General features: G+C 35.6%; 1 protein-coding gene across 1 annotated transcript in view; it reads left to right on the top strand.

The window, feature by feature from the left end:
- The window catches only part of LOC111147752 (triadin), a 296,121-nt gene that overhangs the window by 38,585 nt on the left and 243,299 nt on the right, over nt 1-14,237 (top strand). The window contains 1 exon segment of the mRNA XM_022503974.1: nt 6,616-6,675. Coding sequence (XP_022359682.1) covers nt 6,616-6,675 — 60 coding nt within the window.

The raw sequence follows: 14,237 nt of genomic DNA, 5'->3' as shown, positions 1-14,237 counted from the left end.
AACTTTACCCAGGATTTCTAATAACAGGTAAAAATGATTAGAAATGCAACATTTTACTTTCTCAAAATTTTCAACTATACTTATTTTAGTACTTAAATCAAGAGTAGATTAATAAAGAACAGGTGAGATGTGATCCACTATCACTTTCTATGAGCTTTTAAGTCATAATCCTACCTAAATATTTATTTTTAAAATTTATTATATATTTATCAAATGGTTAGTATGTGATAGCCATCATTGCTGTACACTCAAAATTTAATGTGGAACAGAAAATACATAACTCTTGACCTCATCAAATTTAAAATTTAGTGAGAGAGACAAGTAATAATAATAATAACCAATGTTTACAAGATGCTACTTGACAATCAGGTGCTATTCTAAATTCTTTACATTTTAACTTATTTTAATCCTTCTACAAATCTATGTGGGAGATATTATTAAAAACTTCATTTTGAAGAAATAAAGGTTGTATAGCTAGCAAGTGAAGGAATCGGATTTCAATTGGGTGGATGGATTCCAGCATCGATTATCTTAAATACTAAGCTGTATTTCAATACATGTCAGAGATAACTATATTTTTGTATAGTTCTGTTAACAAATTATCTATGTCTAATTCTCCTAACAAAATGCATATTTTAATTTTATTAGAATAGCATAGATTTATGACATCTCTCATATGATAATTGTTATAATAATCATTTAATGATCATTGCAATGCAGAAATAATGAAAAATCTACATATTACTAATTTTCACTTATTTTCAGCAACATACTAAATTATTATATCTACACTTCTTGTTTCCCAGTACTTCACATGTCTTCAGAGACATTGGCCTCTAACCTCATTGCTTATTTGGTTTTGGACTTTAGAAAAACAGCCTAGTGAGGAGGATATACTTCTTTGTTATCTTCGCTGAATTACAAAGCATAAAATCCAAAGTTGAAATTCTCCGAGTTCCTTAAATGAAAGAAATTTTTAAAGGCATTTAAAGCCTAGTGTGATCAAGTTTTCTAATGACTTCAAATGGTTTTAGTTTTAGAGTGGGAGATGAATAAAAGTAAGAATCTAAAAAGGGAGACATTATTTTTTTTTCCACATCTCATCTTCATTCGTACTTCCCTATACATCTGGAGAAAAGCAGAAGAGGAAAATCAGGAGTAGTGAAAAAGTTTGGAATATGCTTGCCATGTACTATGGAAATAACTTGCCCATTCTGTAAATCTTTTAGTGCCCTTACCCCATTTCCAACACAGTAAACATCAGTGGAATAATGCTTGACTCTTCTTAGGCAAGGTAACCAATTAACTCAGTAGAAAAAGGAATTTCCTTTTGCCTCCTGACACATTGAGATAGTTGTCACACTTTCTCCATGATATTTTTCCCATCTCCAATTCTCGAAATTCAAATATAAACTTGTATCCTTAAGGGCCTGTGGGCGTTCTCACATTAGGATCAAGATGCTTTGACCTCTGTGCCTTCTAAGTCACAAAACTATCTTTAAGGTTTACCAGTTACCAAAATGGCTTGTGATTTCAACTGGCATCTGGTGCTGAGACTTATTATGTCTTCAGATCCATTGGACACTAATCTAATTGCAATGCACGTACATTTGGAGGTAAACGGTGCCTGCTTTGACCTTCCTTGTCCCTTGTATCCAGGACTTGTGCAGGTTTAAGTGAACTGTTCTTAAAGAGTGTCATGTTGTTAAATGCAATTTTATGCAAGTATACATTTTTGTCCTATTACCAAAAAATGGAGTTATTTACCAGTCTATGGAAAATATTAAACACACTAATTTAAATATAATATAGGAAATTTTATTTTTCTTGGAAGTTTGTTGAAAACCATAGGGCAATAAAGCTCTAGTGACTTGAATCTTTCAGTCACTTGAATCTTTTAAAATTTAATTTTACATTCTTATACAAATGGATCTTAGCTGGAAAGAGCAGTTGAGAGGAACAAATCAAACATCATCTGCTTATGAGAAAAATATCCTTCTGAAGTCTAAATTGGTAGCACATTGTTACTCAGTTGGACAGGAGCCCGAATGGTTATCATTTCCTGGCTCAAGTGTAAGCAGACAGAAGTGGCTCATGTGCTCAGGCTTCACTGGATTCTTCAGGCATCTGATGGCCACAGGCAATAACGCTAGTCATAGAATCCAATCCCCAAAGAAAATGCGACGTTGCAATAAAACATGCAGAAAGAGAATGAATTTATCCTTAAGTTTGAATCACAAGAAATAGATTTCCTTTGTCTTCTATCAGCAGAGAAATGCAGGTATGTGTATGCCTTTACAAGGTTAGCTGTATAGTCTACGCTTGCTGCTATAGAAATACTGATGGTCTTCAAGGGATCATCAGTTAAAAGATTAGTTGATGATGTTCCCATCGAAATAAGTCTGTGTAAGTCATCATATTTCACTGTGGGTTGTAAAGATTTTATTTTGTATGTGTGCATGTGTGTTTATTTTAATCCATGACCCCTGCTGCCCCTTGCGAGAAACATAAGAAGATCTGCCAAAAGCAATGAGGCTGTCCTTTGTATGACGCTGAAGTACAGAATCAGGGAAATAAAATATTAGGACCTTATTCTTGAGATTGGTCTGAGTTACAGAACTGTGTTGTGTCAGTTCCATAGAGTAAAAAACAAATACTCAGAAATACATTGCCATTTTTTCAGTCTAATTCTTTAGTTTAATTTATTTTTATTTTTTTCTTAAGGAAAACGTATTGTGAAGTATAGCCAACATGTTGAGATTCGCCTTCCTCTGTTGGGTTACCTCCATCCCAAGGGTTTTGAAAATGGTGGAGGCAATGCATACCCCCCACCCCGCCTTTTCATGAGTGATGTTCTTGATTCCAATCTTGTTGAGATTTGTCTTTTGGACTCCTGTTCATTTCAATTCTGGTCACAATCTAGAGCTCATTCCCTTCTGATAAGAGCTAGAGTGGGGCTCCTAGGTGGCTCCGTTAGTTAAGTGTCCGCCTTTGGCTCAGGTCATGATCTCAGGGTCCTGGGATGAACCTCCACATTGGGCTCCCCACTCTGCGGGGAGCTTGCTTTTCCCCCTCTCTCTCTCTCTCTCCCTCTGCCTCTGTCTGCCACTCCCCCTGGTTGTGCTTTTTCTCTCTCTGTCAAATAAATAAATTAATTAATTAAAAAAGAAGAAGAAGAAGAAAGAAAGAAAGAGCTAGAGCTAAAGGGTGCCCAGGTGGCTCCTGCTGTTCTCCTTATGTCTGTTCTCTGATCTGAAAACTTCCTTCCAGCCTTTGACCAACATGGGTTGTGTAGTACCACAAACCACTACCCCATCCAGTGAATTTCTCAAGAAGAAGTTAGGCTAGGAAGCTCTGACAGGATTACCAAGCCAGGATGGTTTTTCACACCTGAACTTGCAGAAAGTCCTAAGTCAGGTCTGATCCTCCTGTAGGAGCTGTAGAACCGCCGCTTTGCTCTTCTGAGTGGCCAACAGATGTCTACAGAACACACACAGACACATACACACACATACACACACATACGCCTACCTCTAAAGGAAAAACATTATTCTAAACGACGATTTCAAAGCCTTCTTGTCTCGCAAGGAATAGAGCATATAATGTAAGCTTTTAATTTAGAAAATTTCATCCCATTTCTACATTTGAATCAACCCTTACGAGGAGTAAGAAATTATCTCTTAAAGGTGACTCCCTTGGCATATCCAAAGATTCCTCTACATCTCTGGCGTGTTACTTGCTTTATTGCCTTGAGTTATACAAGGCACCAATCTTCTCCACAGCCTCTGTTGTTCTGAATAGAAGGGAGGAAGTAAGACAGGGAAATTTTGAATTCGCTTTTTCACTTGTGAAAGATTTAACCCTGTGGATGACCTAAGGTTTTAAAAAGGTCATCTGCCGACTCCTAGGACTAAACCAGCACTAACAGTAATATAATGTGACCACATATGAAACTTAAAATTTCCACGTAGCCACACATTTAAAATGTAAAAAGAGTAATATGAAATTAATTTTAATCCTGTGTCTTATTTAACCTAATCAGGGTGTCAGTGAGGGCTCAACCAGAAAAAGAGTACCAGTAGAAGATGATGCAGATATATTTGTGTATTAAGAAATTCATTACAAGGAATTGACCTATGTGATTGTGGGGACTGGCTGAGCAAGTCAGAACATGCAGGACAGCAGTCAGGCAGGGAGAACCACAGGCAAACTTGAATCCATGGGCAGGGATGAAAGCTTTCATCCCCAGACAGAATTTCTTTCCTCTCTCTGGGAAACCTTATGATCCAGAATCATCTGCTTATTTAAAGTCTACGGATTAGGGATTTTAATTATTTCTGTAAAATACCTTCACAGCAAATCCTAGATTAGTGTTCATTTGAATGACTTGGGACGGTAATCTAACCAAGTTGTCACACAAATAAAATGATCACACTAAATATGTCTAAAATCATATCATTCTAATATGTTATTAATGTAAAATCATTAATGAAATATTTTACATTCTTTTTTATACTAAATCTTCATAATCCAGTATATACTTAGACTTACGGCACATCTCAATTTGGACGAGCTGCATATCATGTCCTTAATATGCACGTAAATCCTGCGGCTACGGCCTAGGGCAGTATAGGTCTAGCTAGTGAAGGGGATTAGGCTGGTTATTTCATATTCTTAGACAGTTCTACAGATATAGATTCTTTTTTTTTTTAAGATTTTATTTATTTACTTGATAGAGATCACAAGCAGGCAGAGAGGCAGGCAGAGGTGGGGGAAGCAGGCTCCCAGCTGAGCAGAGAGCACGATGCGGGGTTCGTTCCCAGGACCCTGGGATCATGACCTGAGCTGAAGGCAGATGCTTTAACCCACTGAGCCACCCAGGAGCCCCCAGATATAAATCCTGTGTGTGTGTGTGTGTGTGTGTGTGTGTGTGTGTATGTTAAACAAGGCTTGTGTTAGCTTTATTGTCTGTAGCCTGTAAGATACAACTTTACAGTGCCTTTGCAAATAGGGCGTGTTTCTTTAAAAACAAATCAAAATTTTCTTTACATATATCTCTATATGATAATTTACAGTGCAACACTATTCGTTTCATAATTTCAGGAGTACTCTAGAAACCAAGAACACAGGATAAGCAAGAGAAATACTGTCATGAGCCAACTGAGCATTTTCTTGGGGGCTCATTTTTGCCATACAGGGGGCATTTGGCAATGTCTAAAGACACTTCTCATAGTCATGACTAGGGGAGGAGCTACGTGCATTTAACAAGTAGAGGCCATGGACACTGCTAAGTACTAGAGCTTGCAAAGAACAGCCCACCCTACCCCCAAATAATGATTCACCCAACTCAGAAAAGTTTGATATTACCATCAGATATCTGGAACACATACAAAAAACACACACATGGAGCAGAATCTGGAAACCTATGGAGAAGAGATTTAAAAAAAAATGACAAGAGAAGCCAAAGAATGGATTCCTCTGAGTTTTGAAGATCTTTCTTTGAAACTTGGAGAAATTTTATCAGAGATTTGGTTAAGTATCTTAACTCTTTTTTATCTCTATTGCCATAGCAAAGTCAGGGATGGGATAAGGGTGCAGGAGTGCCCTGTAAATAGTGTGATGAAGGATTCATGGGGCAGGCAAGGAGGCAGTTTTCACAGTGATGGTTACCTTCTTAGCAGGTGAAAGTCACTGTCTTTTCCGAAGATACTTAGGAATTTCCAATGGGTGGTCTTGATTTCAGACTTCTGGAAAAATTACAAAAATGCAAATTCATATTTACAAATGGAGAATTTAAATGTGTACAGTGATTAGCACCATCTCAAATCATCTGTGAAATAAAGTTGTGATAAATAAATAAGTAAAATTCATTAGCATTTTTCTAAGAAAAACCAGGCTATTAAGATTAAGTCACTTTTCAGAGGTAGTAATCATATTTGTAAACTCTAATATCTAATTTAGGTCTATCCAAATTAACTGCAAATTCACAATTAACTTTATTTTCCAAGCCTTGGCAATGTATGTATACTGAAGCTAGCAGCAAATTAAATATATTTGTTAAAACCTGATATTTAGAAAAAAATGTAACAACTGACTTATTCCATGAAATGTGTGCTATCTGCATGCAGTAATTATTGGTTAAATGCAATGCCAAATTCTGATTATAAACATAGCTTAGAGTCAATACTTCTGAGATGTATTTCCTATTAGGTAGTTACAGTTCATTTCACAAATTCTTAATTTAATATGTAAAAATGAAATCTTCCTCAATCTAAATGACATTCTTACTAAGGATTCTTAATTGTATTGAGAGTAATTGAAATAAAACATAATTATAGTTTGTGACCAATTTTAGCACTGAAAATGGTGACAACATATCCCCATTTATGTAAGTTTTTAGGCTTTTTCAAATAACACTAATTCTGAGGTAAATCCAACTTTTTCCTTATTTCAATAAATGAGTGATTTATTTAGCAATATGTTATGATGACTTTTTTGATTTAGGAAAAATTTAGACTTCATGGTAGAATTTTAAGTTTAGATCATAGCAATAGTTTACATTTTGTACATTTTCAAGGAGAGTTTTTTAAATTATAAATTCTGTATTTTTCCTAGAAATACACAAAGATAAGACTGAAAAGCAGGAGAAACCTGAAAGGAAAATACTAACTAAAGGTAACTGTTTAATTTTGTGTTTATCCTTATTTTTATTTAGAATATATATTTTGTGTACTGACATGAAAGAAAGGAAAATTTTCACGTGGCGTTTTCCCTTGTTTTAACATTTTTGATCGTGTTTAAATGAGTACCTTTACTTCTCAGGTAATTCCAGGTATAAATATATAAGTAGTATTTAATTGTTGGAATCAAAGTGACTTCAAAATCTGTGGCAATGTTTAAATTATTTACAAGAGGTTTTTCCTTATACGATAGCACTGCAAATATAATTGTTGATTTACTAGTAAATACTTTTCGTCTTTGAATATGTTACTGTAATAAGTCAGAGTTCAATTTTTTTTTAACCTTGAATTTTTTATGCCATACAGTACCTTTAAAATCATTGGAACAGAAATACAGTCATTATATTGCCTCCCTACAGACTGCTATGGCCCCACAGTTTTCGTATATAGCCTCAAGGGGGTACATGGACAGTGACAACATGATGATTAATATTCCTTTCAACTCAACTGAATCCAGTAACAGCAATCTTGCATTAGAGGCATACTAATAATGGCCAGCATTATCTTGCTCATTTTATAAGCATCTCTTTTCTAGGAGTGGCCCTTGTAGTCATAAAACTTTAAAGAAACCTATAGGAATAAGACTGATGATTCACAGACCTGTACCCTAAAATAAATAATACATTATATGTTAATAAAAAAGAAGAAAGAAACATATAGGAAGCAAGAGATTTCAAAGGGATAGATTTCTAAATAATTCTCAGGATTCCCCAAATGATCAGCTTCGTATGCTTTTTAAGTGAGTCAGGGCAAAAATTAAATTCTCATAATTCCATGTCACACAAATATCTGTTCTGGACAGAATTTGAAATAATTTTTTTCTGGATAGAAATTGAATCTTGTCTAATACTTATTATGCCGAAACTCATTAATGTAAAATCACCTGCAATGAAGACCAAAGTTGCAAATAGTTTTCAAATAACAGAAGTTCTACTTAACCCTAAATTATACCAATATGTGAATATATTAAAATGCCATTTTAATATACTTGATGTACTTCCTTTTTGTGAAGAGTTTAAGTCATTCTGCAATATTATGTTTTTAATCCTAATGTTCGAGCTTGTGCCAGATTGATCAGCCACTCCTTACACAATCAGGGACAGTGAAACTCACTCAGTTGAAACCTATTTATATTTGTACTTAGGGAACTAATGTCTTCTTACTGTTCCCTTTCCTTTTTTTGGCCCCCAATTCCTTTGGTCAGGGAAATTGGACACAGCTCTTGGGTATGGATTAACTAAGCTGGCCATGACTGAACTGGCTATGTGTTTCAATCTGCTGGAGGTTAAACAGAAACTCAACTGGTTCCACATGGTTGGAGTCTCTGCTGTTCTATCTTACAGACTGTACTATTAATTTAATAGCAATGCTTCTGGAGTGGATGTGGTGATGCAGATGGCAGCATTTGCATTTTGGACCTGGCTCTATTAGAATCCTGCTGTTAAAGACTTTGAGCAGTGGGCTGTAGAGTGGGCTTATTAAACTAGTGAGTCTTGCATAATTAAAACAGTGAATTTGGCTGAAGTTTAAAATAAATTTCTCAAAGCCTCGGTTAGAAATTAGTACCTGAATATATTCCCCGAATAGACCAAATATATTTTGGAAAGTGAATATTTCACAAGAAAGAGAAACCGGAGCTTCAACTGTTCAAGACTTAAACAAGCTTTAGAAGTACTTCTTCTTTCCCTATTTTTAATGTGTCAATACGAATGAAAGAGTCCATTTTACTGCTTGGTTTCCTCATCCAGGTGGAATAAAATGCCTGCTTTTATATCCAGGTAGTTCAGTGAAAATAAATGTGGTTTTATAACCATTCACATATGTAGATGAATATGTTTTCTATATGCTACATTTCATATCAGTCATGGTTATATATGATGGATATTTAGGAATTTAAATTCTTATCAAAATATTTGAACTCTTATAAGATAGGGCAGAATATATCCAAGGTATTATTTGTTTGTGATGGTTATAGACATGCCAACAAATATTTGAGCCTGGGAAGTTGGTAAAAACTAAAAATAAGAAAAAAGTAAAAAAGCTGGTGAGTACTGGTGAAACTGGGGGAGATAAAAATTTTGGTAGCCATAGAAACTAGATCACACTCTATTCTCTCTCTCTCTCTCTCTCTCTCTCTCTGTTTTTCTCCTTTAAGGTATTCATATGGTATTTGAACAGGTTTTAGGAGTGTGCAGTCTTTTGGAAAGCCTTGGAACTCTACATGTAGATGATTTACTCATCAAATGGAATACAGAAAACCATAATATGTATAGACCCAGAGAACATATATCTCCAAAATCTTTTTTTTTAAAGATTTTTTTATTTGAGAGAGATAGCAAAAGAGAGCCCAAGCAGGGAGCCCAACATGGGGCTCAATCCCAGGACTCTGGGATTATGCCCTGAGCTGAAGGCAGATGTTTAACCGAATGAGCCACCCAGCTGTCCCCCCAAAATCATTCCATATAAATACACTATCTAATGCTAATTCATTTTTAAAGTGTCAACGAATCAGTTTTGATCCCCACTTTTCATAACTTTATAGTTATCACCTTATTTAAATGATTTTAATTCATGAAGCTAACATAACTTTTATTCCTATTTTTTCCATCTGTTCATTTTATCAGATGGTTTTCTTAAAGGAAACATACCAGTTTTATGGAACTGAGGAGCAAACCCTTTAATTCTTAAACTGGTAATAAGTACTTACCTTGGTTTTAAGGTATAAGCTCTGACATGTTAGTTAATGTTTACCTTTTAATTAACCTTGGTTTTTACTTACATAAAAGAAATTGTAATTTATTTCATAAATATGATCACAGTAATATCCATACTTATGACCTTAAATTGAATTAAGACAGCAATTGAGTGGACTATTACATTTGTTTAAAAGAAACTTACAGCCACATTTTAACTTTTCTTGGATCACCAAGATGCCATTCACAGAGTTGTTGCTGATATAAATGGCCCTGGTAAGTAGGGAGAATTCCCTCGTGCCAGAGGAGTTGTAGGCACTGAGCATTTCCTGTGGCAGAAGTTAATTGGAAGAATGCTCATTCCATTCCAAGGTGATTGTTTCTAATGGAAGATTTTATAGCTTAAAATGATTTTCCAGAATATACTCATATTTAAAGCCAAATATTTTAGAATATATTTCTGTCTAACCTCTAAGAACTAATTTCCAGATGGAGATGAGTAAGGCAGTCTAAAGACCACAGCCCATGAGTAATTCAGATGAAGGGATGATCATTGTGGAATGCAGAGCCACATGTCAAATGACAAGAAATATTGGTCAGAGTCTCATCTGGCAGTCCACAGTTTGGGCATCCTTCATAGGTATAAATAACTACGTATACATAAGCTTTAGAAGAAAAGATATACATTCATTGTAGGGAATTCTAGAAAGTAGTGCTATTTGTCATAAATAAAAGGTCCGAGTTATGGTTGTTAAAGACTATTTCCCTGACTCAAGGTAAACACTCAGACATGTTTATTCAATAAGTAAGCTAGGAGCATAGTGTATGATTTTGACAAAGAAGAATGTCATCATTATTATCCTACTTTTAGAAATGTCTTGGATCAACCAGTTTGAGTCAGAATCCAAATTTAGGAATTACTGCCTGTGTACCCAGGACAAATTAACTCATTTTTGTTGTCTCTGTTTTCTCATATGTAAAATGGGTATGATACAGTTGTGAAGATTAAGTGATTATGAAATGTATATGTGAAATCAATCAAAGAATTCTTGGCAAATTTTAATTTCAACTGTAACTATCAGTCAGTTAACTAGTCTTCTTAATCACTAGTGATTAGGTCAGTGACAATCCCTTGTGGATTTCTTATCTGCGCTATTTCTCATCCTATATTTGGGACCACTTGGCAACCTTCTGAGCATTGGCTGAAGGAACTTAAGATCTGTCATCCCAAGATTCTGTAACATGACACTAAACTACCTTTATTGTCACTTCATCCCTGTATTTGTGCCTTCCTTCCTAAAAAAATCTCATACAAGCGTTGATCTACTATGAAACAAATACTGTACTTAATCTATGCTTTCTAATGTTTCACTTAATCTTCATGGAAGAATCCAACTTGGTAGGTATAATCCCATTTAAAACTAGGAAAACTGAGGTTTATCTGAACTTAATGATTTTTCTCCATGTCTCATATTTATTAAGTTGTAGAGCCAAATTTTAATCTCAGATTTCTTTAATTTAAGAACACGTGACTTTCCCACTATACCTTTCATCTCATTTCCTTCCTTCTTTTTTGCTCCACTGTGTCTAAGTCTCTATAGCAGAATTTTCTCACAGCTGGAGAATCTTGAATTATTCTCTGAACCCCCGTGGTTTGGACTTTGTAATCTGCTGATCAACTTCACTGATCTGCTTGTACTTCCCTAGAGCCTGGACTTGTCTTGCTTGATGGCTTCCCTGAATAGCAGGCATGGTATACTTAATAAAATGTATCCACCTCTAAATCTCCTCGCCATTGTTGCTACACTTAACAATATAAGAAATGAGACCTGACAGTACTTATTCTTTTGGTAGAAATGCCAAACAGCATGTCATGGGTGTATTAGTTTTCTGTGGTTGCTGTAACAAATTGCCAAAAATGTGGTGTCTTAAAACAATAGAAATTTATTATCTTATAGTTCTAGAGGCCAGAAATCTAAAATCAGTTTCACTGGGTCCAAATCAAATTGTCATCAGAGCAGAACTACCTCAGGGGCTCTGGGAGAGAATCTGTTCCTTGCCTCTTCCAGCTTCTAGGGCTGCTGTACTTCTTGGGTTGTGGATGTATCACTCCAGTCTCTGCTACCGTGGTCACAGTGCCTTCTCTTCTGTCTTCAAATCTTCCTCTGACTCCCTATTATAAAGATACATGGGGTTGCATTTAGGGATCCCATAGATAATCCAGGATAATCTCCTATCTCAAGATCCTCGATTTAATCACATTGCTATTTTTTTTTTTTTTTTTTTTGGTCATGTATTGTAACATTCACATTCCAGGGATTAAGACATGGATGCACTTTTAAGGGCCATTATATATACCACTGAGCTACTCTTTAACAAGAGTACTAGAAAGGACTGGTAGCTAAATACAAAAATATAAGTATTTAAGGGTAGCAATCACAGAATGGGAAAATATACCAAATTTATTGTAGCAACATTGTCATAAGAGTTTTTATAAAACTTTAGCCACCAGCATAGCCAAAGTTAGGTGTAAAATTATTATTAGGGAATTCAGGGTTGGAGGAAGTATTCAGGTTTCATTGTTTAGGGGACCAGAACTAATTGGAATAATTCTACTATTTTTGGTTTATTTTAGGAAGCCAGATATTTATTCATTTGTTTCTTTTTGTTTTTTTCCTGATGAGAATATGTGAGGAGTTTAGTCATATTAGAAGTAGGATAACGTTTATGTGTGGCCAAGACAGTGACATAATTTCCTTAAGATATTATAATATAAACTCATTAAAATTTCATACTCAGTGTGCATGTACTTTAAATCAAAAACTTGAGAATGACCTGAATACCTCAAGTATTTTTATATTGGATAATCTCTTCACATTTCATCTAAAACATCGATTAATTAAGAGCCCAAGTGGTTAATTAATTTTGATATTTGAGAAGACTAAAGAAGTAGAATGTGAAAAGCCTCTAGACCCTCGTACACAACTCTCATCTGACTTAACACGGATAACTAACAGACTTCTTTCACTCAGTGTATTTGAAGCTCACGTTAAGTTCCATTGCACAGAATGTCTTCATCCCTCTCTATTACTGGTCACAATAATAGATATCACTATCCACCCAGGCTATTCAAGCTGCAGAAGGAGGGGTCATTGTTGCCAGGGGTGATATGGACTTGATGGACTTCAGAATCATCTGGATAGTTTAAAAAATATACATATATATATAATATTTAATATAATATATAATATATTTAATAATATAATATAATATATTTAATTTAATATTATATATATATTTCTACCAAAAGAATAAGTACTGTCAGGTCTCATTTCTTATTTTGTTAAGTGTAGCAACAATAGCAAGGAGATTTAGAGGTGGGTATATTTTATTAAGTATACCAGGCCTGCCATATATATATGTCTGAAATGGATATATATATATATATCCATTTCAGACTCCATTCTGGGACCATTAATGTTTGGGAGGTGAGGACAGGGTTTGAGCCAAGCTTTTCTAATGATTCAAATGAGCCAGGGTTAGAATTGCTGTCAATTGAACTCATGGCCTAGAGTTCAAGTACAGTCTACGGACGGACACAGAATGTACAACTGGATGTTTATAGGTGAGGCCTGCACTATTTACCATAGTCTTCACTACACTCTCTCATCACTCCTGGAGTAGACATTTAATATGCATCATTTCAGAAGACATTTGAGTGACAATCCTGCCATAGACATCTTGGTCTCCCTCAATACAAAGAGTGGTCCTGCTCAGTCCCTTGTCATACTCCCTCTTTACTATCATTTATCCTTTCCTCACTTCTCTACTTCCACTGCTATCTTCTCCACAATCATTTCTCAATTAGATTAGGGTAGTCCTTCCTCCCTAGCCCCCTTCCTTCCTTCTTTTTTTTCCTTTTTCTTTCTTTCTTTCTTTCTTTCTTTCTATCTTTCAGTCTTTCTTTCTTTCTCATTAAATAGGATCCATGCCCAGCATGGAGCCCAAGGTAGGGCCTGAACTCATGACCCTGAGATCTGGACCTGAACTGAGATCAAGCATCAGCTACTCAACCAACTGAGCTACCCAGGCAGCCCTAAGATAGTCATTTCTTAACTGATTTCTCTGAATTACCCCTTAAATTCATGCTAATCATGACCCTCAACGGCTTCAATCCATTTGTTGCCATTATAGCATGTTAGAGGTAAAAGCCACATTTTCTACCATGGTATAAAAGACTTTCTTCATATGATCAATGATATCCATACAAATGTCCAGCTTTTTGTACTTTCCCACATACCTTCCCTACTCTGCAACCTCCTCCTCAACCCCCTCAATTCTCAACTTGGCCCCTGCTGCCCCAACAGCCCATCCCAGACCTACCTACACTGCCTGTGCCTTAGGCGGCCACACTGTTGGGCACTCCCTAAGTAGGCTCCACTGACATCTCACAGCTCTGTGCTTCTGTATGAGCACTTTTCTCTGGCCAGCAGCCCCTTCCTGTGGAGTCACTGGGCAAGTCTGTTCATCTCTTTGATTTTCAAAACGGACTTTCAGGGCAGGAGCTATGTGTGTCTTCATGTTTATTCTAGGTCATTTTTGACATTTCCTTTTGTGATTCTGTGTTTTCCTATTTATAAATAAAGAGATTCACGTTCAATGGTCTTCCAGATTTCTACCAGCTCTGAATTTATGTGCTTATATCAAATTAAAAATGACTCTAACATCTAGCAAAGTACCCAACACATGAAACACATTCAATAAACACTGAAATAATGAATGAGCGAATTAATGAAGCATTCAT

The sequence above is a fragment of the Enhydra lutris genome, unplaced genomic scaffold (assembly GCF_002288905.1).
Source record: "Enhydra lutris kenyoni isolate GAN:26980312 unplaced genomic scaffold, ASM228890v2 scaffoldscaffold17, whole genome shotgun sequence".
NCBI classification, from domain to species: domain Eukaryota; kingdom Metazoa; phylum Chordata; class Mammalia; order Carnivora; family Mustelidae; genus Enhydra; species Enhydra lutris.
This window is presented reverse-complemented; position numbering and strand designations above follow the sequence as displayed.